Below are 27,575 nucleotides of genomic sequence, written 5' to 3' on the forward strand. Positions count from 1 at the left end.
CCAATGCGCCATCCTCTTGTGCATGAACCGCAGGATAGATGTTGAGGCTTAATCCTGAAGGTATTTAAGTGGATTCAGTGTAACTCCAAATTAGTGCTGGTGTGGTTGAGACCAGTGAAACTGAGCTATTTCTTAAAATACATATTTTTTTCCCAACCAGAAGAGATTGAGACATCCAGGATATTCTCGAACAGTCCAAGACTCCACCTCTAGCTGATATTTCACTATACTAGGAAGACAACAGGGCATTTACGCTCCCCTTAGCTGCAGGAAGCCAGAGCAGAATCTACCTGGATTGGACCAAAAATGAATTTGATGAATACGGTTTTGGGTTTTTTTTTTGCATTCTTTGTCTACCAATACTCATCACCAAAATAGAACATTGCAGGCAGGTCGGGATTAAATTATTAAATAGTACCTAAACTCTCACTGAGTGAGCAAAAAGAAAAGCATGTGAATTGAAACATTTAGCAATTAAAGAGAACAAAATTTATCTTTGATCTTGTACTCTGACCCAAAGTGGGTATGGATGACAATTTTCTATACAGTTTGCACCAAAGAGCTGATTTATCTGCACCCACCAAGTACAAGTAGATGCCAAAGGTGTCTGAGATGATTCCTAAATCTTGACTTCACATCAATCGCTTTTGGCCTGGAGTAATTTTAAGAGATGGCAGCTTTATCTATGTTCTCAAATGATCTCAATAAATCAGCAACTTGATTGGAAATCACTTCATGACATTCCGTTCATAAATTCCATTGTTTTAAAGTACTGGGTGTGATTTACCTCTTCCACAGCTCTTAGTTTAAACATTCATCCATGAATAGAAAATAAATTTGAAGAGATAAATGTTCTGCAAACACAAGGTATTCTCATCAGCATTATCATTATTAGTTTTAGCTGCTTCCAGACTTGTTTTGAATCCTAGGTCATATTCTTATCACAGTATTTTTTTTTTTTTGAGAAATAATGAAAAGTACCTCACCCATTATTTTTTTTAGGAGCACATTTACAAATTGATGAAAAGTGATTCATACCCACGTTTTATAAGATCCAGTGCCTATCAGGAACTTCTACAGGCAAAGAAAAAGGTATTGGTTTTCTGTAACCTTTTTTGATCTGGTTCTTATTACAATTATTTGTTGTAGTTACTCTGCTGGGCCCAGGGTATTAGTCAAATGGTAAGTGATACACTCCAAGACCCTCCCCCAAACCTTTGCATTTTATAAGGACCATTTTAAATGATTTTGTTTCTGTTTGTTGATTGCTTATTTTCTTTTTTGTTTGTTTCTTTCTGTATTGTTCATGCTTTACAAAGTTTTTTAGACACTGTTTTCATGTTTTGTGTTAGTCTTCTGTATGCCTAATTTAAGGAAATCAAAACTTACAATAAGGAAAGGTACAATGTCATTAGGTCAAAAACTTGAAGATTTTCCTTGTCCAGGAGGCTAGAATGTGTGTTTTGGCCACATTCCCACAACTAAAAATAGACTCATTTTTTTCCCATGATAGTTGCCAAAATATAGTAATGTTTGCTTCTGAATATTTTTATTTGACATTTATCCTGAATCACTTAGTATCTCTACAATGAATTTTACACTCCTAAGATGGTAGGTAGGCACACTTTGGAAGAGTTGCAGTAGATCTCATTATGAAGTTAACACTTATCATCAAAGTCTTACACTATAGCAACTTGTATAAGTCAATATAACAGGGCATGGAAAATCTGGATATAAACATCAACTTCACTTATTTTTTAGTGTTAAATAGTGTATAGCTTGAAATTCTGAGATGAAATTGTAAGTTTGTGTCATTCATGACCATCACTTAGGCTCATGGAATTTTTCAAAGTCCATTCTTTGCAACTGGAAATAGATACACTGTCCAATACAGCAGCCACTAGCCATATGGGGTTGTTTAAATTTAAACTTTATTTAAGTAAGAGTACACAAAATTCTAGGGAAGTTTCAAGTTCTCAATGGCCCTAGCTAAAGGCTTCTGAAATACTGGATAGCAAAGAATGAAATTCCCAGCCTTTCAGAAAGTTCTATTGGACAGCAATGCTCTACAGAATTAATGATGGTATCAATAGAAATCTCATCCTGATAGAAAATTATGAGTAAATTCTCAAGATATTCCCCCAGATTGTCAAATATGTAGGCTTTGCAGGTGTCAGCATACAGCCTTCATCTATCTACTTCGATTTAGTGCAACTTGATTTTGCTTGAAATCACATCACTGCTTTGAACAAGGAGAGGTTTAGCGTTAAAAATCAACACAGGGCCCAAATCCTGGGACAAGAGGCCTTTCTGGGCAGCTCGCCTCCCTTCCTGGTCCCATAATTGAGAACATGGATTAGCTGTTGCATCATTTCATCATCCTTTCTTTTTCTGCTCTGTTTTCTTTGCTTTCTTTTTTTGTTGTTGTTCCTATTTCCCTCTGTCCCACCCCACCCCACACACGTAAGACGGAACACTCAATGGATCGCAGAACATCTTTTGAGAAATTTGCACAGACTGTGGTAAGTTTTATTTTTTGAGGAATTACAAATCATTAAGTCCAACTGAGAAATTTCCCCACTTCCTAGCCCCCTTGCTCACCTTGTATCCTTTGATGTAACAGCAAATGTATTGCCTTTATTCAAATTCAGGGCTTTCGTGCTTCCTATCTATCTTTTTTTGTTCCAGTCCTTTCTAGTGTAGATACATGAAAAACTACAGTGTACCAAATGAAGGTTTGGAAAGAAGTGTGTGTTATGATATATAAAATGAAGAAAGAATAATTTTTATAGTTTTATGCCGTGTATCCCTTTCTTTATTAAAGATGGTGCATGCATTTCTATGCTCTTTCCCTTAGCTCTTACTTAAGGCTGCAAAGATTAAGAACAATAAGGGTTCTGTGCTTTCTACTTCTGCAGGGAGAAAATGACCTAGTGAGCAGTTTAAAGCCAAAGACTTGGTATGAATGGTGGTCGGTGACAAGACATGCCCCCACCAAGGACTATTAGCATGCCTCTCTTGTCCTTTATTTTTCAGGAAGGTGTTGAAACCTGTTACATAAATCATCCAGGAAACCAGTAGTTTTCCTACCACTGTTTTCACAGTATCTTGCCATGTGTTTTGGTGATATTTTGGTGATAAACTTGTTTGTGGGATTCTTTTTTTTCTTTTTTTACTTTCTTTTTTTTTTTTTTTGTATTGTGCTAGTGCCTGTGGAACTTTCTGACATTGTGTAAGCTCAAACTAAAGCCTTCAACACATTTATTTTTATAGGGCAGAAACATCCCTATTTTCCCATGCCATAAAAACTGTACACCAACACTGAGGGCCAGCACTAACCTGTTATGAAAAGAGGTAGAAAAATCTTGGTTTATCTCCAGTCTGTCTGCACTGTCTGTTGAGTTGTGTGGTAGCTCCATGCTGTGTGTGTGTTGTAGCTTCTGCTGTGGTGGCCAGTTAAGTGGAGTTATGTGTGTCAAAATGTAAGCAAATTGGATTCAACAAAGGTATACAGTTTTTGTTTTCAGTTTCCTGCAAGGATCCCTGTGGTGGGGAATGTTAACCAGGTCTACTTACGAGTTGCCAGTTGAGAATTTAAAAGCAGTACACACTTTGAACATTCAATGTGATTGCACAAATTAAAGGGCTGGAAAATGAAGGACCCCAGGAATTAATCACGCTATACACTTCACAAAATTTTGGCTGGCTCTATTGGAATCTCTGACTTTTAATAGAAAATTTTCCTGATCTTGCCTCCTCGTAAGTCACCATTGGAAGTTTAACACAATGTTAAAGAAATGCCTCAAGATTTTTCAGGGGAAAGTTGACCATAGCGTGTTGCACAGTGTATCACTTACGAAGTGTTTCAAATTCTTTCTTTTCTAACAAAATGGTGGCAGAATATTGTTCCCGAATTGGGATGGAAATCACTGTGACATAAGAATAATAATTCAATTTTAAAGAGATGGAAATGGAAAAAGCAAGTGGTTGTCATGCCTCCAAAACCATTGGCAATTTTGACCAACTTCCCCTACTTTTAATATACCACCACATTACCACACACTGCAAACTTTAAGAAAGGATCAATAGGAAATAAAGGGAAGAGAGGATTCATCATTTATACCTTCAATCAAAATTCATACAAGTGCCAATGATATTCTAGACATTGTGCTGTTTTGGGAACATGTAGAAGGTATAGGTCTTAATTGCTGAGGTACCTAATGATATAAACAAAAATGTTATGATGTGCAGAAGAAAGATAAACTATTTCTACTTTGTGTTAGGGTCAGGAGGGAGGTCTCATGGGTAATGTGAGAATTCCCAGAGGAAGTTACACTTAACTGGATAAATAGGATTTCACCAGACCAAGAAGGGCAATTATCCTTTTAAGGAAAATGGAGAAAAAAGGCTGGAATTACTGAAGAATGAGAAGTTGAGTAACATTCATACATGCACACATATACACAACATAGCAATAAATTTCAGATAACTTTCAGACACACTGATTTAGGGCTAATCCTTTCCCATCCAGGAAAGTAAAAGTAACACCTTTCACTGGATATTTTATTATGATAGTGCTCTTAAGAAATGGAGTGAGGAAAGTGCAAAGGTTCTCTGATATTCCCAATAGGTTATATCTATTTTATTAGTTATGAGAAGTAAATTTATCCTGAAAATTATTTATGTCCAAAAATAGAAATTAATATGCTCTATGTCATTAAGTCTTATGATAGTTTCCATTTGAAGTCCCTTTCAACTTTCTGTTTTCATTTCTTTTTTATTTCTCCTAGGTTCAGGGTTCTTCCATGTTATGATTACTTTTAGGGTCAGCATTTGGGTTAAGCATCCTGAGTACTTACATAATAAATTTTATGGGATACCTTTATAGGATCAATAAAATTATTTTAACCCAAGATAAAGAATAAGTAATTATATTATTATCAGTTAGACATAATGGAGTTTAAACAAGCATTTTAAAGGAGTGCTCCGGTAAATACAGGGAGGCGACAAGATAGACAGTATCCAAGAAAGAAATGGAATAGGAAAAACATAGATCAAGAAGCATGTCGACTATGAAGGGAACTGGGAGAAGTGAGGTGATGGTAACAGTAACTCACTTCATGGAGAGGCTTCCATGACTCAGGCTCTGCACGAGGGCCCTTCATTTTGCCTTATTTAATATTATCCTACCCTGCAAGTTAGTCATTATTATACTCGTTATTCTATTCATTTTATAGATGAGAAAAACTGAAGGGGCAGGGGAGGCACATAGTTTGCAGAATCACACAGTTAAGAAGCTGGCACTGACCCAAATTTTATTTTGTTCCCAAATTCTCTCTCCCTCCACTGATCACCTTACTCCTTGATATTCTTCCCACTGGTGGAAAATAAACAAATTCTGCCATCCAATGCTATCCTCCCTCTGGGGTTGGAGTCCATTTCCAATTAGAGTCTATTTGTAGAAGTTTGTTTATATATTCCATCAGAGCTATTTTCATAACTTGGCTTATAAAAGTGGCACACGAAAGTCAAAAATGTTTTGCTAGACAGTTCTTCCCTATACCACTGCAATTTCCAGCCGTTACTGAGACGAATATATTCTTGCCAGCACTTTAGAGAGTAATTACAGTGAACAGCCAGCAGTTGCATAGCATTTACCGTGCTCCAAGGACGCTAATTCCTTTTTGTTTGTTTTGTTTCATTGTTGCTATCTGCGTGTACAACAGTCTTAGGAGGTCAGGCAGCGGTTACCCCCTTGCACACATGAGCAAACTGAGGAACAGCAAGGGGAAGACACTTCCCCAGTGTCACACTGCTGTTGGTGTTAGAGCCAAGGCTGGAAGCAAAGCTCTCTGACTTGAAATCCACTGCTCTGTGGATTGCTCGTTTCTTTCCACTCTTCCCGACATCAGAGGGATGAGAACACCTCACATGTGTGTAATGCTTTCACTTTAGCTTGTTATCTTAAGAAATATCATTTCCTGTGATTTATCCTTTTATTACTTTATCTTTCTTGCCATCAAAGACGTCTCTTTAAGTCTTCAGGGGCGTCTTTGTCCTCTCATGCTTTTCACTGTTGGCTTCATTCTCTTCTGTACGAATCGTAACAGGGTTTCCTTCCTCCGTCACCATCATCAAATCTAACACCATTTCTCCAATCATTGAATCATCATCACGTCTGTCTGCCACACAGACCTGAAGGGTGCACAGACAGGAAATAAGAGAACAGGGTAAGAGGATTGGTCATCCATGCCTTCAATCAAAATTCATAAATGAAGTGCCGACTGTATTCCTGACCTCTCCTTTGTGTGAAGTGGAAATTAAATCAGCTGGGCTTTAGGCTAAAAAGGTAGAAATGAGAGTTAGAGAAAGTTACTGTGGAGTTTGCAGGAACTCACCTAATCTAAACTCTTTTGGAGAAAAACGGTACCCTATCTCAGTGAAGACAATTACATGCTGAGCTTTTAAAAGAGTTAACAGAGAAGACGCTATGAGCGCCTTGGCTGTCCTGGCCCCTCTGCTCTGGTGTCCTTACACTAGAGCACTGGGCTTGAAAGGTGTGGTCTGCAGGCTGCAACAGATTACCAGGAGAAGCTGAGAAAACCCTGACTGAACTTCAACAAAAGGCTGAGTTGGCTCTGAAATCAGTTGATCTTTTGGCATCAAATCTGCATTTAACTCTGTAATTCATTAATATGGGTAAGGACGAAAGTAAATATGAGCCGTATAACTTCTTTGGAGGCTTAAAGAACTAAGAATGTTCTTTTTAGTTAAATCTAACTAAATGCTTTATGTAAGCCCCTTATGGAGCTTCTGGTTAAAACCTTGCACAGATTATATATAAATAGCAAAATGTGGTAAAAAGAACCCAGGCCTGGAAGCTTGACATGTTAATATTTAGGTTTGAAACCTAGTCCTATGTTTCCTTGCCATATGAATTTTTAGACATCGTTTAAGCACTGAAGGAGTTTCTTCATCTACAATCTCTCCAGCCAGAAATAGCTCTAAGTAGCATTTTGCACAAATATCTATAAATATTTAAGAAATGGCATTATACTTTAAATATGCTTTTGAAACATGCTTTTTTTACTTAAATTGCATCATAAATAAAATCTTCCAGGTCATTACATATTCTTCTGCATGATTCTACTTATTGGCTACACAAAATGCCTCTGAATGGATATACCTGTAATATTTCCAGTCCTCTATTGTTGGACATTTAGGTTGCTCTTTCTTTTTTATGTCCTTTTTTTTTCTTTCTTTGTTCATTGCCATTGTAGATCAAAGTGTGATAAACATCCTTCAAGTTAAATACTGATTTTTTTTCTCATAGTATGGTCATAAGAAATTTAATTACTTGGTTTGATAGAATGCAAAATTTTAAAAGAAGAGGTGTTTCGTTTTCTGTTGTTATTTCTCACTTATCTTTACTTTTTCCCTAATACAGAGCATATACTAGAAGGGAAAATAACTTATTGTAGAAGGCAGGAGTCACTCTGTATTCCCAATTTCCAAAGCCACTTGTGTTACACATTTATGACAGGCCTCCCTTACCAATCGGTCCTCAATCTGTGAAGAATTATCATCATTTTCTAGGGCCCTTACACTGTTTTTTTCTTAAGACACTGTCAAAAACTCTGGATTGTTTCTAGTTCATAGTCAAATGATGTTTTAACTTTTTATTAAATGTGAAATCTAGCATGAAATTTCCTCTATATACTTTAATGATCAACGAGACTGTATGCACTGAGACCACCCTCTCCACCCACTGTAACACTGTGACTAATACTGATTCCAGGCTTGGGAAATACAGCCCTAGACAGGTTCTGGGGCAGTGCTAGAAGTGGGGCAATGCAGGGCCAAATCTATTCATGTGCACCCCCTTGACTGCACATTTGGGCTGGACATTAGTTCTCCTTAGGATTGAGCCATGATCCTCCTGGTGGAATGCTCTAGACTTCGCTGTTTGAGCTGACAGGCACGTTAGGGTACATGGCCATGTTGGGAAGGATCCTGGAGCACCTAAAATGAAAATTCATTAATTTTTCACTGGGTTTGTTCAACATGAATAATACTAATTCCTAGATTATTCATTCCTTCAACATATGTTAAGTTTCGGCCATATGACAAATCATGTGCTACTCCTTCCTATATGGTTAAAAAGACAGCCTGTCCTTATTGTCATTTTCCTGATATCAATTTCCTCCACAATGAAATATAGACAAACCTTAGTGTACTCAGAGGTCATTTCTAGGTTGTATTTATGCTAACTAAGTTGCAGTGTAGAAACACCTTCAGGAGTTAGCGAGAACCTCAGTTTATGCAAACATCCCTAACAATGAAGCAGATCATCTACTTCACATAAATATCCATCATGATAGACCAGCAGATTAGGGACTGTGAGGGGGAGGTTTTGCTCTTATATATGTGCACCTGTGAATTTACCTTAACGAAAACTTTGTGCCCATTCTTTCCCAGTTGAGTACAGTAGAATTTAGTGCTTGAGATTGCAGGTATATTCATACAGATAAACTATGTCAGAGAAGTCCTACAGCACCTCAAGTAAATATAATTTATAAACTGGTCATTGGGTTTCCCCAACATAGAAATTGCCAGTAAATGCAAAAAAAAAATAAATAAATAAAGTCCGGTCAAGGATGAACTATTTTCTCTTTTTCCTTCTCTTTTGGACCTGAAACTCTTGTCATTTATCATTTTGTTTTTGGTATATAGGACGATCCATCTTGTTTTATTGGAACTGCTGGTGGTGATAACTTGCCTATGAATGCAGTTTCAGGTTCTCTGCAACATGATGTATATTGATTGGTGGGAACTGTATCTGACTATGTAGCCTATTTGGTTTGGACAACATGTCTTTATTTTCCCCTAGTAGCATCATTCATTCTGAAGTTGCCACTCAGTTCTTTGAGCTGTGAATTGTATAGTGGGTTTTGGTCAGAAAGCATCCAGTACAACCCTGGGGTTCCTAAGGAATATTTGGAGGCTGCTGAGCAGACAGCTTCCAATGCAGCCTGTGCCAGAGGCAGAAGTTTTTATAGCGAAGTACTGTTTAGATGTACCAGAAGCCTCGGGTTACACCAGTGGCTATGAGACCATAGCTACCTGTGTAGCTGGAGACCATCCTGGGGACTCTGTGCGACAGGTTTATGATCCAGGAATGGCCATGTATCCAAGCACCTCCGGATTCTTTTGTCCAACACCAGTTACTGAGTACCTCCCCTGGGTCAGGTGCTTTGTTCTCTAGCTGAGAACATACAGATAATAAGGCATAGCCACCACTCATAGGAAGCTTATCATTTATAAGGAGACAGATGTGAACAGAAATAATTACATGTGGGTGCCTCTAACATGTGTACCTAAGTTGGTTTATTTTTCTCATGAAAGATAATTGTCTAGTGAATGGAACTGGATTCCTACCAGCTTCCCACTAGCTTATTTAATGTAAATCACGATGGTTTTCCTTAAAACAGCACAGAATAGGCAGGGATAGGAGTTAAGGTGTAAGGAAGAGGTCTACCTACTAAATAGCTGGGGCAGCCAGCCCTGAAGGAGAGAGAGCACAGGTAGAGCCAGAAGGAGAGTCTGAGGACCTGACAAATACAGTTGTGTTCTGTGCAAGGGCTGCCACACGGGTTCCCAGCTGGAGGAGCATGGTACCAAAGAAGGTAATCGAGATAGCTTGTATCCTGGACCCACACAATGGGCCATATCCTATATGCAGAAGAAGGGGGTAGAGGGCCAGTTAGGAGAACCTAGAGATAGGAGGACATGTTTGCAGGGTTAGCTGCTACTCTATTAATCCACATTCAATGATACCAACAAGAACTTGGGCAGTGAAATACAGGAAGTGAAGCAGGAAGAGTAAAAATTTTAGCACAATAGATTTACATAAAAGCTAGGACATTTTGAGCCAAGTTTACTGCAAGTGTTGAGAGTAGAAAAATAAACTTCAGACTGCCTCAATTAGGAATCACATGAGTTATATATTAAATACATTATTCTACCTTATCACTTTGATTCTATCAGTGCAGTGTAAGCTTGAAGTATTACTCCAATAGGATCTGAATCATTAAGCTACAGAACTGAGGCTAATAAAGCAAGAAGCTATGGAGCATTTGCATGTGCTCGTGTACGTAACATTGCCATGTCTGTGAAGTACCGGCAGATGCTCAACTCTGAACTGAATAGGAGTAAGAATCTCAATGACCTCACTGAGTTAAACAGACAATCCAATGGATTAAATGGATTAAATAAACTGAATAGAATTATATAGAGTTAAATAAACTTTTTGCCAATAGTCTAAAGGCATTTGCGTATTTTTATAAATTTGTTTAACAAAGCTAGGAAAAACATGAATGGAACGTACATTGATAAAGATTAGGTTCCTTTATGATGTCTACATTTAATTATTTCCACTAAGAGTAGACTCACGTGTTAATTCTGGAGATGAGGTCATTACTAGGCAGCCCTTCCTCATCACTAGGCTGTTTCCCATTTTCTGTCACCCCTTCTAAAGCCACATGTACCATTGTATGTGTTCAGCTTTCCTTTATGAAACATTTTTCAGACAAGAAAGCCACTTTTATACTGATGATCAGTCATGGGTATAATTTTCATTTTTCCGTAATCTGTGCTGGTATTTAGAGGCAATAGTACTAAATAGACAAAATAGCTAGAGAGTAGACATCTTTTCAAAAATGCAGTCACATTTACAGATGTAGATACATTATGTTTATATCTAGAGGCACCCTGTTGCATTTTCTTAGACATTTGGCAGGTTCCAGATTGGGCATAATCCCATATCCTCTGCATGGTGCATCCCATTTTGATGGCATTTTCTGTCCTTGTTGTTTTCCAATGGCCAGGATCTAAGAGTTAAAAGAGCAGACATTGGACCATCCTAAACACAATAATTCTACCTGTAATTTCAACCAGAAGAGACCATTATTAAAATAACCTTCTGGCAGTTATTGGAAATTTAAAACATTATTTCTAAACCACTGACTATTCTTTCTGGAGCCTAAGAAAAAGTTCACCTGTCATTTTTTTGGTTTAGTGCCATTCCAATCTACTTATTTTAGCATTACAGATCTTTTCTTCACCCATCTATTTCATCAGCAATAGAAAAATTACCAAATAGACATGGCTGAGTTACAAAGGGGAGTAAGAAGCACCCATTTTCAAGATTGTTCACTTGAAACAGACATATTCATATCCAGGAGGAATGTAATTCTAATATCAGAAAGAAAAGACTACTGGAAGTCTTTATTTTTTCTAATTTTCAATATTAACTCTTCAAAGTACTTTTGGGAAATACTAAGAATGATGAATTTTTGGAGCCTCAGAACTGAAAAGGAATTTAGTGGCCTCAATTCCTGCTGTCCCAACCCTAGCCCATTGCATGAATCTCTGCTGCAAACTCAGTGAAAAGTGGGCTCCTGGCATTTGCTGGGTCATGAGTTCCAGAGATGTGGTCCCCTTACATAGTAGAGGCAGGCCATTCCATCTTTTAAAAATTCATTTGTTATTTTCAGTACCATCTACTTTTCTATCACTTCCAAGTATTGATCCTAGGTTGTCTCCTGAAGCCAGGCACAATAATACAAACATTCCTCTGGAGATAGACAAATATTCAACTACTTGGTATGGTTACATCAGTACCTCTTGTTTTCTTTTTATTTCCTTTAGTTAAAATGTCTATTTCACTGCTTTTCTTCTATGTGGTCCACCATGCTGATTCCCATATCTCAAAACTGCCTGGGGCTTGGAAAATGCAGGTTCCATGACCTCATCCCAGTTAAACTGGGTTGAAATCTTTCTCTGTGCCTCTCCCTCCTCCTCTTCTCCTTCCTTCTTCCTTTCCTGATCTCCCCCCTCAATCTGATTTGACAAGCATCTCAGAGTGATGAAGCTGAAAGGCCATGATCTAGGCAACAGGTTCCTACCTGATGTCTCCTTACCAAGGATCGCTGGTTCTCAGTTCAGCTACTGCAGGACCTCCTGGAAGGCTTCTTCTCACAGATCTCTAGACTGTACCCCTCAAAGAGTCGGATTAAGTAGTTTTCTGGTAACATCCAAGAATTTCCATTTTTAATCAGTTCTCAAATGGCACTGATACTACTGGTTTTGATACCACAGTTTGAAAACCGCTGCCCTGGACTAGCTGATTCTCTCCACCTTGCCCACGGATGGATGTGCAGCGCACACCAGGTGTTACTGAGGGGCTGTTCTCCAATTGTGCCCACACATTTTTGCAGCCGCCAGTCGAGTTATATGGTTAAGAGTAGATTGTGTTTGTTCCCATAGCTGTTCATCGTAATTGAATTGATAGTAATTACCTAATGTATTTAAATACTATATAAGCTGCTGAAATCTGAGTATGAAAGGAAGATGTTTCTATGAAAATGTTACCAGTGGAATGTGTTGTGTTGCCCTTATTCTCGTTTTCTCAAAGGAAAGAATTCAATCAGTAGACCAGATAGCAAGAAAAAGCAGCAAGGAATTTTTTGCATTAAAAGGAAAAGTACACTATCAAGAAAGGAGAGGGGCTTTCTGGATACCAGAAGCAGCTCTCTGTTAGGGTTAGACTGGTTTTTATTTTTTCTTAGGATGGCAGGAAGTCCTGTCCTGCCTCTTACATCCTTTGATTGACAGGTTGATTGACAGCTCTAGGTTGTATAACCTTTTTCTCAGTGGCAGGCACCTTACCCGTAAGTACCTAAGTGAAGCCCATGGTGGGGCCAACACCACAATGCTAATGAGGTTTAGATGTTATTTTAATGAGGTGGGGGTTACTTGGGACAAGGTTTTTGGACGTTGCACATACCCTGTAATTCAGGAAGCCCCTGTGGTCCTGGGCCTCTGACAATCTAGGTGTCCTTGACTGTGGAACTGGGGACTAAGGAGGGGTTAGGGGCTGGCCAGGGAGGAGACTTCCTTGGTGATGGGCTGGCCCTGTTCTCCTGCTTATGTCTAACTAATTGCCTGCTCTAGCAAAAACTAGGCTGAACACTTAACAAAACAACACTTGATGAAGTATAGACGCCTTAAAAATTGCTATCAAATTAAATCTGAGTGAGACTCATCCTGGGAAAGTGGGCTTTTGATGTTTACTCACTTCATAATCTCATACCTTTCCCTACCTAAATTGCCACCTCCTTCATTTGCTCCAGTTCATCTCTATCCTTCAACGTGGTAAATGAACACAGCTGGAGACGTGACCCAGCCAGAGTATACTAGGAAAAGCATCTTCCCAACATGAAAGAAAGAACATAGTATTATAACTTATACAGTCCAGCCTGAAAATTGCATCTGCCTCCCACCTGTTCCCCACCCCAGCTCCCAGTCACAGCAGCCATGTCAAATACAGAGTTGTTTGGGGATTAAAATTTAATAAAAAGTAGGATTTTTTTTTCTCATGAGCTCACATTATACCTCCCCAACCTTGACCTCTGCTACTAGAGTTTTAGTTTATTGTTTGTTTATTCATTTTAATGTAAGTTTGGTGCTTTATCCTTCTTTACATTAAATTTTATCTTATGAGTTACAGCTTTATGTAATTTTTTGGACTATCTCTTTCTTAGTCAGTCTTTTAACCAAGATTGCTAAATTTGTACCATATATGCATTTTTTTAAGGATTCCATCAGTTGAATCATGCAAATTACTAATTAAAATACCATAAAGAGCAGAGAGGAAGATAAAGGTCCAGTAGTTAGCACACCTTGAAGATAGTTATTTATTTAGTGATGAACCTTACACCTTTTGGTCTTTCCACAGAGATACAGTGAAAAATTGCTGCATGCCTTACTTAGTCTGAAAACCTTTGTTTAAAGCAACTTCTTGTTCCCAAGTCTGGTAAACCCTTTTTCAAAATGAATAAATGAGCATGTACATGACGAAGATCTAATACAGTTTAATGGGGAATTCTTTGCAAAAAAATAATCAGAGGAGCAATATTCCTTTAAGGAAATGAGCAAAGTTTTAACAGAGGAAATACAATAGTCAATAAATATATGAGAAATCAGAAAGGAAGTCTATCTTTATTAATAGCCAAGTATAATCCAAAAAGCAGCAAAATACCTTTTTCCTCCAAATAGATTTGTTTTTAAAACAATAATTTCTAGTGTTAGAAAGGGGGTAAGAAAATCAGTGATTTCATACACTGTTAACAGGAGTATGAATTGCCAATCACTTTTCTTGAATAGAACTTTGCAGAACATGTCAAACACTTCAAAAAGTCTTCTGCCACTTTCAATCAATAATCCAACTTCTAATAATTTAATCCTAAGAAAACCCAAATATTTATTGTATCACATAAGTGACAAATATAAGACACAATCTTAATGTACAACAACTGAGAATTTCTTAAATACATTAAGGCATAATTTATCTGATGGGATATTATGTGGCTCGTTAAAAATTAGTTTAGAACAGCGGCTTTCATCTTTTTTTAATTGCCACCCACATCCCACATTTGGCATAGTGATACATGCATGTTTGTATGTGCTTGTGTGTATTTATTGTGTTACTATATAAACTGTACTTGTGTATGTTTATTTGTGTGTAGAACTAAAGTAACACCTCAGAAACAATACATTCCCTTATTACTTGCAATACACTGATATATTCTGATATGTTCTATAATATTTAATTTTTCTTAATGTTGGTAGCATCTTTCTAAACTGATTTCTTTACTCACTAATGTGGTGAATTTAAACAAAACATTATTTTAGAAGAAACACATATAACATGGATAATTGATGAAAATATGATCATATTAATACACCTTACTCGTAATAAGCCATACTAGGCACAGTATGACTTTTGTGAAATAAAAAAATTTCAAATATATTTTTATAAAACAAGTAGAAGGATATATTAGTATGTAAATTGCTGTATTTCAGGTCCTCTTTATTTGTTCTTTATGTTTTTTCTATGTTTTCTTCATTTTCTCTAATGGACATAAACAATTTTAGAAAAATATTTTTAACTAGGGAAATGAACGTACTTGCTTTTACTTGTTCTTTCTCGGTCCACACAGGAAACTAGCAATCAGTACTTACATGTAAATGTAGTTCAGGAACCATCTCTTTTTAGTACGTAATAGTACAGTTTTTTTCAGTGTTCTGCATTAAAAACACCAGACCCCAGAGTAGCTACAGAATCCTTTCTTTCTCTTTCCTTCTCTCTTTTCTTTCTCTTTTTCTCTCTCTCTCTCTCTCTCTCTCTCTCTCTCTCTCTCTCTCTCTCTCTCTCTCTCTCTCTCTCTCTCTCTCTCTCTCTCTCTCTCTCTCTCTCTTTCTCTCTCTCTCTGTCTCTCTCTCTCTCTCTGTCTCTCTCTCTCTGTCTCTCTCTCTCTGTCTCTCTCTCTCTCTCTCTCTCTCTCTCTGTCTCTCTCTGTCTCTCTCCCTCTGCCTCTCTCTTTCTTTATCTCAACAATTTGAGCTTAGCATTAACTTTCTAAGATTCAGTAAACTCACCTATAAGTTTTCCTAGGAAAAATGGCTTCATTTAAAGCTGGGAAGAGCTTTCCAAACACCTGCCTACCTTCAATTCCTTCCTTACACCTTCCCAGTTAAGTTTTCTCTATAGAAACAACCAGGGCAAGGTAAGCATTGAAAAGACCCAGATTCTACCAGCTAACGGTTAATATTTACAGTGTGGCCAGGGTCCCCCTTTCTTGCCCTGCCATGCCTCTCCTCTCCCAAGTTAGAATTTACTTGTTCCAAGACATTTGAATCCTTACCTGGTTATCTGAAAGTTTATTCTTAAAATATGGTTTCCAGTCAAGAAATTCAACTCATGCAAAGACTCAAGAGCATGTTTGGGGACTTCTAGAATATTAACGTTGTTTAGCAGCTGTCGATGGCTTGACCAAGTGAGGTCACTTAAAGAATTATACAAAACAACATGTAAATGCTCTTGTGCAGATTATTTGGGCAAGGGAGGCCAGAGAGGGGGTGGGCAGGGGCAGTTAGAAGGTCTCAGCAAGGGTGTGGGTCCGCAGTTCATCTTCTGAGAGGAGGTAGGCTCTGCCTGTGCAGATGCACCAACAGAGACTCAGGCTGGAGAGTAACAGGTGCACAGAGAGCCCTTCCTTCTGTGCAGTGAGGACAGGCGGCTTGACAGGCCACGGAAGCCGGGTTCTGGGGGATGCTGACTTCTGGGTGAAGACATTTGTATTTATAAGTGAAACCTAGGCAGTTTTCACCATGAAAGTAAGAGAGCAGACAATATCCTTCAGTTCAGCCTCTGGTGAGAACACACCCTGCCTCTAGGCTAACCCACTGCCCCACCACCAGACACCAGCTGACCAGCTGCTCCGCTCCCACAGCTGTGGGGCACCTGTCAGACGGCTGGGTCACCTACACCCGTGGAAAGCCAGTGAGAAGGTTTGCCCTTTCTTGTTCCCAATCCCTCACCATGGCCTCTGGAGCCTCGGGGCATTCTAGAATGTATTTCTGAGTCTAAAGCCACAAAGGGGAGAGACTAGGAGGCTGTGACAGGAGATAAACAAGTAGACATGGTGAGGAATGCAAGATCTAAGAAGCTAAGATTTTCCTAAAAAATCCAAAAGATGCTGATAAAGTCCTACTCTGCTCTGTAAGCTTTTCATGGCTCTCTTCTAAAACTCAATCCCTTCATTTTCCCTTGGTCTGGGAAAGGCTGCTGTGCGTTTTTACAGTAGCAGTAGAGCAAATGGCTTAGTCAGCCAAGTGATGGAGCTTTTCTCCCCTTCCTTTGGGGATTAGTGTCTGCAGAACAGGAGTGCAGAAGGTCCCCTCCATCTCCCCAGTGCTGCGGGCTCGGGGCTTGGAGCTGAGAGCCTGACTTTCATGTCCATTTATACCAACTCACGGGGCCTGTCAACTTTCTATTACTACTTTAAGGCCAAGTAAGGTTTTAAAAATCAGGTAAAATTCATAGCTATTGATAGTTTACTTGGAAAAGCTAAGAGCAAACACATAGGTAGTTTGTTGTGGGGGGATTGTTTTCTGACCTATAATAAAATCTCTGCAGCATTTAGGTTAGGAAAGAACTGATGTGTGGGAGATGAAGTTTTATGGTGTGACAATTGGAAACTATTTATTTATATGATACCTATGTTGTAGATTAAGTAGACTGCTCTGTATGCACTTAGGTGCCAACTGAAGTCTCAGGTTTATTTTGTTCTGAAAGTAGGAGCTTCTTTTTCTAGCAGATTGCCCATTAACTAGATAATACAAAATCTCATGGGATCATGAGTTTTTGTTATTGTTTTGTTCTGAGATTCTTTATCTTTCTCTACAGATTTCTGTTTCCAGTGTAACCTGTTTTCTTTTGAATCTGACAAGAAACAGTAGAAATCACATAACACAAATGTAGTCACTTGGTTAAAAATAATTAATCATACAGAATTCAATTGTAAGCAGTTTGGTAAAAATTGATGTTGTTAAGGGATTTTTACCCTTTTGGCTTCCAGAATTAAGATTTTAGAATTTAGCTAGAATTATTTCTCAGATTCTTCAACTTGGAAAAATTATGAAAAGATAATTGGCAGGGGCTGACTCCATACAGCCTCCAAAAAGCTGTACTAAAAAGGATTGTTACAAAATAGCTGATGTGCAAATATATCCTTTCTATCAACAAGAAAGGTTCAGTGTTCTTTCTAAGATTTTCCAATAGAGCGAGCAACCCATTATTTCTTTGTGCACTAGAATGGCACCTATGTGCATGTCTTTCCAGTATGTGAAAAGGCAGGTATCCCAGAGTTTACAGTAAACAATCCAAGTGACCCAGATTTTCAAATCTAGGGACTCACTGTGCTTCCATGCTTACTTGGACCCCAGTGTGGGGCATTTAAGTTCTTTTACTGTGAGTTGCACTCAGCTTTGCTTTCTAGTTGTCTCAGTACACAAAACAAATATCTTTACGTATTTGCTAACTCCATATCATACAAAATGTTTCACTGTGTGTATTAAGATGTACACATGTTTTCCCATTTCTGTTCATTTGTCTTTCTATTACCACAAACTCTCACTTGACTCTAAGCCTGTATTTCTCCATGGATTTCCATGAATGAGTGTTTTTTAATTATCTCCTGGGACAACAGCCTGGCAAGCTAAACTTGTACCTCCCCCCTATTTAATGAAGCCCATACCAGGCCAAGTAATAGCTTCCACGGTATTTGCACACATGCACACACACACACACACACACACACATACAAGTAGGAAGAGAACATGTTAATATTTATTACATTTACCAAATGACAGTAGTTCCCATAGTCCAAATAAAAATGTGATTGTATGAGTTGCAAATTGCTTTCTATTTCCAAGTAACTATGTCACTCTTCTTCCTGGTAGTTTGAACCAAATCACATGAATATATTTTAAAAGAAACAGTTTTATATTAGCATCTTTCCCCTCTTCCTCTGCCATATAAGAATTCACTCTTATCCCTCAACAAATACGTAGCTCTCTTCATCCCACACATGGCATTAGAAACAGTAAACACTTTTAAAAAATACATTATTTGGCCTCAGAATCTATATATATAAATATATGTATTTATATTAATAGCACAAGGGAATACAGTAGTAAATGTAGAAAATAGTATGGTTTTCAAGTATAGAAAAGTAGTTTTTTGATTCCAACATTATGTCCAGCATTCGGATGGATAATCAATATAATTTCAGCTTCCAATTCATTAGCAATTTTTTGCCTTTCTCAGAGTCAGAATAGTGACTTTGGGTCCCACTCTCCTAAGGAGAAAGTAAAAATAATAATAGGAATAGCATAATGAAGTAGTAGCCAACATAAACTGAGAACATAGAATGTTCCAATAGTTTTAAGTAACTTATTTGTATTATTCTTCAGAAAAATCTTTTAAAGCAGGCCCTATTATTATCCTTATTTTATGGATGAGAAAGCAGGTGTAGAAGTGGTGGCAAGAAGAAACAAAAACATACTTTGTTCATAAAGCCAATACATAGTGTCAAGTAGGGTGGCTTGTTAACAAACTGCTATTCTTTTATTATTTTTCCTCCCATGAAGTGACTAAAGCATAGCCAAATGGGAAAAACCTTTGCTAAACTTTCAGCCTTTTCTACTATTAGTTGCTGAAAGCTAAATTTTGAGCCCATTTTTCCCCAGTTAAAGAAAATGATGTTCGGCTTCCATTGCCACCGTTCATGTCCACCGAAGCACCCTTGTCAATTATTGTACAGCATGTAAAGAAACCTTGATTTTTGAAATGATTAATCATTTCTTAAACAAATTGTTCTTTTCCTAAAATGTGGTCAGGGGTGATGATTTCTCTCCCAACACCTAACACTCCTCTGTCAAACTCTAGTAAGTCAACACTACTGTGATGACTTGTTTATTATTAAAACAATGTATTTCTCAAAAAATCTTTTGATATTCCTTTCTTATTTTATCCTCAGAGAAATAAAAATTCCATTCAATAAGTGGGCCAGCATATTTTTATACTGGCACATGTTAAATGAGAAATTAGACAGAAACCACAAAATGGGTCCAAAATTTTTAATTTCTTCTCTCTAGAATACTTGTATTAACGGGGACAGGGTTGGCTTTCAAAATATACAGAAAATGAATACATACTCTAAGTATTAACATAATATGTCGAATCAGAACATATGGGATTTTTCTAGAGTTGGGGCTAGAGGAAATCAGTTGCAAACAGACAGGACAGTGATACAACTATAGTTTCAGGTAGGCAGCAAATAGGCACATAGGGAACAGACTCAGTCTTGAGTTTCCACCCATCACACCTCCAAAAATGCATTTTATGTAATTAAATCATACCCTTTGCATATCTAGATATTTGTAAATGCAATACTAATTCCAGCAGTTGCCCAAGAATGCATTCACATTCCTGTCTTTCACAACAGCTCCCTAAGCTTTGTTGTTAACATGTTGATAACCAGTTGCAAACCCAGGTGTTGCATCACTGCTAAGCCTCGATGGAACGTTTCTGGACATGTTTTATGATTTGCTAATCTGTGCTGTGAACCCATCAGTCTGTTTGCAGTGGGGAGGAAGTGGCAGGGAGGGGCGTGAGGGTGGAGGGAGGGAGGATCATTTTGTTTGATGTGTTGGAGGAGGGAGGGAAGGAAGGTGGTTGTGGAGTTTGAACTAAGATGTACATAAAGGGTTGCATTTTGACCCTTTCACAAAAAAAATCAGCTGCAATAAATAGATGTTACTCAGAAGCAGGTTTTCAGTTATCATACTCTTGTTTTCCCCCTTGTTTTATATTTTTTTCTCAGGGGAAATCTCTCACATCAAAGAGGTTAACAAGCCTCGTTCAGTCTTACTAAAAGGATCATCTTGTGGCATGGATGCAGCCTGGAGTCGTTGGGTATAACTTTGTAGCTCTTTGTTGTTAACCTGGAGCAGAGGACATTAGACCAAGATGTTGCATGAGCAGAGGAACTGAATGGTTCTTTCTTTGTGTACATTAAGGCATTGCCATCTCCAAGGAACTCTACCATCTCAATGCCTCCATTTCAAAATGTTGTCTGCTTACACCCTCCTTGTACTGAGCTGGATCTGTGTCTTTTCCTTTTTAACAAGTTCAAGTGAAGTAAACTATTTTTTTCCCCCTTTCTCTCTCTCTTAAATTTTCTGCTAGACACACAGTTCACTTAAAATTCAGTCAATCACAAACTGGAAGAATTGTAAAAGGAAAAAAGCATATATCAATAAGTATACATATGGCTTCACATTTATTAAACAATAAATTAGCACAGAAAGTTTCATCTCACCAATGTGTTCACAGTCAGAAACAAGCTCATGTCTTTGTCTGCTGTCTATACATTCTCAGTTAATGTTTCTTGCATTTATTTTTATACCATATTTAAATAAGAAACACCTTTTACTCCAAATGTATTAAAGTTGATCCCTTCTCTGTAAATTTGTGTATGTTTATATTGTTGTTTTATCTTTCATTAAAAGATGCAGAATCTCGTTGCTTTTGTAACTTTTGACTTCGTGCTCACTGAAAGAGAAAATGCTGAAAAAGCAGCCACAACTATAGCATTGCAATTTAAGCTATCACCCTGGAAGTCTATTTCAGGGTTTCAAGACAAGCTTAAATGGTACAATAGACAGGAGTCAAAAGCATTTCATTTGGAGGCTACCCAGAACCAGCTAGACGCTTTTCCTCCCACGGAGGAACCTCACGATTTGAACTTCCACATTTTCAGGGCTATTTATGAGGTCTTTCTGCCTCATTACAAATATATCTCTTTGTTTTGCTAATGGATATTTCCATGAGAATTAGATTTGAGTGTGTCTTCTGAATTCAGGAATTTTTTTTTCTTTAAAACACTATTTTAAAAATGCGGTGAGTGGTTCTTAACTCTTGGTGGTCCCAAATTCCTTTGAGGCCATGATGACAATTACTAACATTTTGTGAGGGCTTACTAAATGGCTGCCACTGCGTGTTATGGGTCTTTTCATGCCCATAAAATCCTCACTTTCGATCCTCACAGCAACCTTGTAAGGCCATCTGGGCAATTTGGAGAATGTTGAAGCAGAGAGAAGTTAAGCAACTTGTTCAAAGTCACACAGCCAAGTAGGTGGTTGGAACACTAATCCAGGTGGTCTGACTACAGAGCCCACTATACTACCCCAGTCCACTGTACCACACTACTTCTTTTGGCAAAAGGTAAGTGAAAATCCATATACACTCTAATATAGGAAACATTGCACTGAATTTTATTACATTCACAGAATACCCTCTGAAACTCACCCATGGACTCCAGGCAAGAAACCTGACTCCCTTTAAGAGCTAGACCAGTGACACAAAAGGTCACCCAGCCAGAAAATGGGTCTGACTTGTTTGCTTCTGCATCCCACAAGGCATTGCAGACTCTGGTTATTTAAAAGAAGAGATCTAGTTACTAGTGTTCACTACTGTAGGTAAATTTAAATTTTGAAATTGAAAAAATTGCCAAAGTTGGTAAGAAATCAGTAGTGGAGTCTGTTAGCTAGTTTATAAAATAATCACAAAATGGAAGAGACTTAAAAGGAGAACTTTGTATATAGGCTATAATCTTAATACAGTGAATAGTTTAAGAAAGATTTAATTATATGCCCATATGGCTTTTTAGAAGCAAAATATATAAATGCAAATAAATCCAATTTTATAGATGTTCTCCCTTAAAAACACTTAATTCAGGACAGCCTTGGGTAGCTGGCACTAAGGCTAGGTTGAAACCCCAGCTAATAGAAACATTATCTGAAAGTGATACCCACAGAAGAAGAATATGATGTTTAAACAGTGAGCCATGCACAAATATGGTTATTTTGGAGGCTGTATTTCACAGATCCTCAGTCCTGAGAAGCCTGTCCTTACTGGCAACTCCAAATCATGGATTTATACAGAAATGAAGGCATAAGAATGACCGTAGAAGGCAGAGAAGAGAAACCCTTAGGTAAGTATCCCCAAGTCAGGAACTCCTTGTGAAAATGTGAGTCAGTGTCTGGGTTCTAATGCAGATAAGCTTTAGATGCCCTAATGACTCCATTTAATATGGTTTAGACGAGGTTCAGGACACAAAACAATGGGCTTTCAGGAGAGGCCCATAGAAAAATTCTGGAGTTCCTTGCATTTAAGTTAAGCCAACATGCAGCCAACAGTCTCCCATACACGGTTGGATCTCTAAGAGTACAGGAGAAAAATCTCTCAGCTACCTAATGAATTAAATGGTTTTTGAGAAGTCTTTTTCTACTAAAAGCAGTTTAAAAAGCTACCCACCAACAGAGAGGCGCAGAGTTTCTACACTCAGTTGCAAAAGTAACTCATTCTCTAAACTCCACTGACCCAATTCTGCCATCTGTGATGTTGCAGCACTGTTTTCTGTGAATCTACAATGGACTTTCCACTTGAATATGAGTAACAGAAATGTGATCAGCGACCTCACCTAAACCATCTCTCGTCAGATGCCAGGAAAACAGAGGGAGGCACAAACCTTTCCTCTTCCTTATGATGAATGTGTGAACTGGTCTTGCTACTCAGAACTTAGCAGATGTGTCCCCCATTCTGGCTGAGCAATCACTTCTCTTCATAGCTGTATCATGGCTTGTGAATAATTTTGGTCTATAAGGAAAGGCAGTCTTGGCTACTAGCATGAATTTAGCCCAGCTATATGTCCTGATTGCCTCTACATGTAGATTTTTGTGTCCTTAAGTGCAAACTTAAAAGAGCACATTTAAATATCGACTATCTCTGCATATTCTAATACCTCCTAAAACAACAGAGGATTACCAAAGTACAAATCCATCTTCCAAGCCATTTTAAGAAATAGAGTGAAGAATGATGAGCATAGAAGATGGAGAGAGAACTGAATTCATGTATTACAGAGTTATCCCTTACATTTTGTCGTACAACCACATATTTGTATCTTTTTATTGAGAATTTTGTACTCCAAATTAACCTTTAAAGAGACACTAAATGATGTATCAAACATAAGCTATTGTTATTTAAAAATCAGATTAAAACAAAAAACCACTGTGTATGTCTTGGAATACATGGGAAAGGTTCCCTGAGCTGAAATGTAATGTATTTCAAACTTCATCTTCACAGAGGTCATTAGTTGCTGGATGGACATGAACACTTCTTGATTAATAAGCTGATTAATAAATCTTGATGTCTTTATTAAGTTATGGGGCCTTCATTTCATACATGTTTGGAAACCAAATAAACTGGATTGTGTTTGGTATCTTTTTAAAGGTTAATAGCATCTAACTCCAGTATCTGTTGAAGGGATTAAGATAATGTATCTAAATTATCAAGCACAGTATTTGGGACATAACTGGAAGTCAAGAAGTATTATTTACCTTACTAATCCAAAAGGCCATCTTTGTAAAAAGAAAACAGACCTGTTCAAACTTCACTCCTAGCTTGGGTAGAATCATGCTTGAGGTTCAGGAGGCCAAAGCTAAATGGTGAATTAAGATTCCAGAGACCACCGCAAGGACCTGGAGAGAGTCAGGTGCGATGGTGGCTTGGTAAGCAGCCAGAGAGTCAATAAAACATTGGACCAAAAGGGTGATCAGCAAGTGAAGCTGGGCCGAGTCAAGGAGACCGTGTCCTGCACAAGTGGATTCTGGAGACTGCAGCTCTGGAAAATAGAAATGGGGCTTATCACAGAGCATCTGTGGCCTCTCCTGTGTGTGTAGCAGAAACCCTTATGGAAACCTAGGCAATATGAGCTAGAGGTGAAGGTGGGAGTAGATGGCCACAATCATATACCAGGGGTAGAATCATCCACCTGTCCCAGTTCTGGGTATCCAAAGATATCTTTGGCCCCAGAATTCAAGTGTAGGAACTTCTTCCCCCACACACTAAATTTCCAGTGGTCTGGACCAAACAGGGAAGAGAGTTTGGATGTAGGAAGGCTGAATGATTTGGCTGGGGAGGTCTTGAGGACTGTAACCTCTTGATTTCATGATATAACGTCTGGGGTGTTTGCCAGGTGATCTCAAATCCAGGCTGGGTGATCGTCCCCTCCAGTAATAGCTGGGCATTTGGCGGGTGAGACTGCAATGCACAGGCTAGGGAAGGCTCACTTCATGAGAGCATACCCAGAAGAGTTGTCTGCAGGCCACGGAGTTTGAATTGGCTCTGTGGGGTGACACAGCAACTAGGTGTACCACTGGATTCTTCATAGCACTTCTTACCCTAGTCTATGTGCCCTGGAACTTTCTGAAGTGCAGATATATTATGGGACCAGCTTTATGATCCATAGTGCAACTTGCATTGTTCATTCTCCATCCCTTTCCCACGACTTCATCCTGCCTTTGGCCTTCCCAGCCTCCTGCAAATATTCAGGCACAAAAGCTCCCCTTTCTACTTCTTTTCATTATCATCCTTAATGGCCCTAGTGCAAGATTTACTAGAAAGAGTCCCAGCTCCCTTAAGGCTAAAAATGATCTAATATTTGTGAAGATAGATGAAAGCCCCACTCCAAATGGAAATGATTTTAAAGTTTCAAAATCAATAAACACATAGCTGCCTATAAAAATATGAAAGGGAGCCATTTCCAAACCAGAAAATAACCAGTGGGAATACTTGATAATTGTCAAAGACTAGAATCACTTGGGCCCAGAGATCTGGGCATGGATCCAAGCAGAAAGTACAGGAGTGGCAGCCAGGACCTCTCAGACCCCCATGGCTACAGACCCAACACTATCTTCAGGGAGCTCAGGGATGAAGCACAGCACTCCCCCATGAACAGAGACTAGGGCAAACTTGCACATTTCCCAAGCCATTTCCAATGCCAGCGTTTCCAGTATCATCCCCCATATATGAAGAGTGAGTGGTGTACATGTCGTTCCATGTACAGCACAGGAAATGTGTCACTCATGCAAGAGTATTCTCTGGGCATAAAATGCATCCTGGACTGGAGCTGTGAAACAGACTGTGGTTTTCCATGGAAAGCCTTGTGGAATGGGAGCCTGCAAACAAGTCATAAAAATGCCTCCGAGGATAACCATTGTGAATGACATAGCAAATAGAGGCATTTACACCAAAAGAAACAGACAAGATCAGTCTGAAGAGTATCTCAAAATAAGCACTTGTAAATCTTAAAGTGATAAAGTGTGTAAACATGAAACAGGAAAAAGCAGGATCATTTTTTTTGAATTCACACCTACAGATACATAACGAAACTTCAGAAATTAGTGGTAGAGAATAGAAAGGATATCTCAAAACTTGGGAGCAAAAAAAAATAAGTCTGGTTGACATCATATGTATCTTTGGAAGTGTGGAATATCAGAAGTCAATAGAGGGAAATGCTGATGTGTGAATTTTGTATCCAGCCAAAGAATGATCCAAACACGTCAATTACCAGCTTCAGACAGGTCACATTTTAGACTGTTTGCCTCAGATTTTCATTGACAGAACTGGCATGGACTATACAAAAGAAAAAAAAGAAGTCTAAAAGATATATGTGGAAAGAAGACAATGGTAAGCAAAGAAATTAGTTTTAAAAATTAGAAAATTAAATGTGCATATTCCCTAAAACAATGACAAAACTGAATATTTTTAGTTACAAACTGAGAAATAAACATGGAAGCTGGAAGAAAAGAGAAGAAGAAAAAATATTTCAAGTTTGTCTTGTGAGCAGGATTGAAGTATAGACTAGCTTTCTATCACTAGAAAAATACATTTTAAGTTTTCATTAACATATCCTACAAAATAGACTATAAATAGAAAAATGGAAAATACAACTTCTTAAACACATAAGAGGGAAACAACAAAACAAAGAAAACTAGCCTTATGCAATTGGAAATAAAGAGAAGGGAAACAGCATATTAAATAGCAAACCAAATAATACGAAAAAATTAATTCAAATATATTAGCAATTAAAATCCAGGTAGTGATTTAGATCACCTCTTTAAAAATCCTCATAGACTGTTCAATATGAAACAACAATTCAATATGAAAAATATTAACTGAAGAGGGCATTCATATGAATAAAATGACCAAAACTCCATCAAGAATTTAAAACAATGATAAACCTATATTCAGCTAATAATATAACCTCAAAACCTGAAGAAAGCTGCCTAATTTGACACATAATCATAGTGGGAACCTAAAATACCACTTTCAAAACCTGACAGCTAAACTCACTAAAGATATAGAGTATTTGGGTAACATATTTTTATAAATGTTAATAAATTATGTGTGTACACAGATGGAATAGAGAACGGACTTTGTTTTCAAATACACAAAACATCTAGAAATACCAGATACTATGCAAAATAGCCTCAATATGTATGAAAACCAGTATCATACAGATTGTTTACCAAAATAGAATAAAAATAGAGATCAGCAATAAATGATAAATAGGTATTCTTTCTCCGATACAAGTAGAACGTAAAAGGCAAACTCAACACTATTCATCGGTCAGAAAGGAAATCAAAATGAAAGAAATTGGGAAAATAAATCTATCTGATCAACACACCAGAAGCTATTATTCTAAAATGACAAAATAGATAAGACCTCAAGATTAATCATGGAAATGAAAGATAGAGCAAAAATAAATAGTACTAAGATCAAAAAACTTTTCAATATTCTTTTCTTCTGCCTCTTCCTTTTCGTTCCTTCTCTGACAATTCAAAGCACACACGGTTGGGTGGAGCTGAGCAAGGTGGGGGTCCACACAGTACAGCTGCTGGCAGAGAGCCACAGAGGGCCAGCATGGGGTGTCAGAGACCGAGCAGGGTTAAGGAAGATGTCCCCATATGTGGCATGGGACTCCGGGCAGGGTGAGGACAGTGTCCACAAAGAGGATACCAGCAATATAGCCGAGGGACAGCCACGGTGTCAGAAACCCAGCAGGGTGAGGAGGGCGACCGTAGGGCTTTAGAGACTCTGCAGAGAGAAGGGGGCCTCCCTACAGGGGGCATCCAGGAGAAAGGCCCTCAGGATGTCAGAGGGCATCAACCTGTGGGGGTGGAGGGGAGTTAGAGCCTCCGAGGGCTGAGGGGACAGTTCTTTCAAGGAGGGGACAGTGTCAGCAGCAAGCACCTGTCCACTG

The 27,575-nt window shown here is 38.3% G+C and overlaps 1 protein-coding gene across 11 annotated transcripts in view; it reads left to right on the top strand.

Annotated features, from left to right (window-relative positions):
* The window catches only part of RGS7 (regulator of G protein signaling 7), a 412,379-nt gene extending 391,388 nt beyond the window's left edge, over positions 1-20,991 (top strand). For 6 of the 11 annotated variants that reach the window (XM_057507871.1, XM_057507875.1, XM_057507874.1 and 3 more), the window contains 2 exons: positions 1,003-1,092; positions 2,919-3,248. In XM_057507871.1, coding sequence (XP_057363854.1) covers positions 1,003-1,092; positions 2,919-3,008 — 180 coding nt within the window. In that variant the 3' untranslated portion in view covers positions 3,009-3,248. Of the gene's footprint in view, positions 1-1,002; positions 1,093-2,918; positions 3,250-3,273; positions 3,355-20,291 lie in introns of those variants that run through there. The other 5 variants (XM_057507877.1, XM_036918434.2, XM_036918440.2 and 2 more) reach the window with 3 other exon arrangements.
* Positions 20,992-27,575: the final 6,584 nt, after the last annotated feature.

Source organism: Manis pentadactyla, chromosome 9, assembly GCF_030020395.1.
Source record: "Manis pentadactyla isolate mManPen7 chromosome 9, mManPen7.hap1, whole genome shotgun sequence".
NCBI classification, from domain to species: domain Eukaryota; kingdom Metazoa; phylum Chordata; class Mammalia; order Pholidota; family Manidae; genus Manis; species Manis pentadactyla.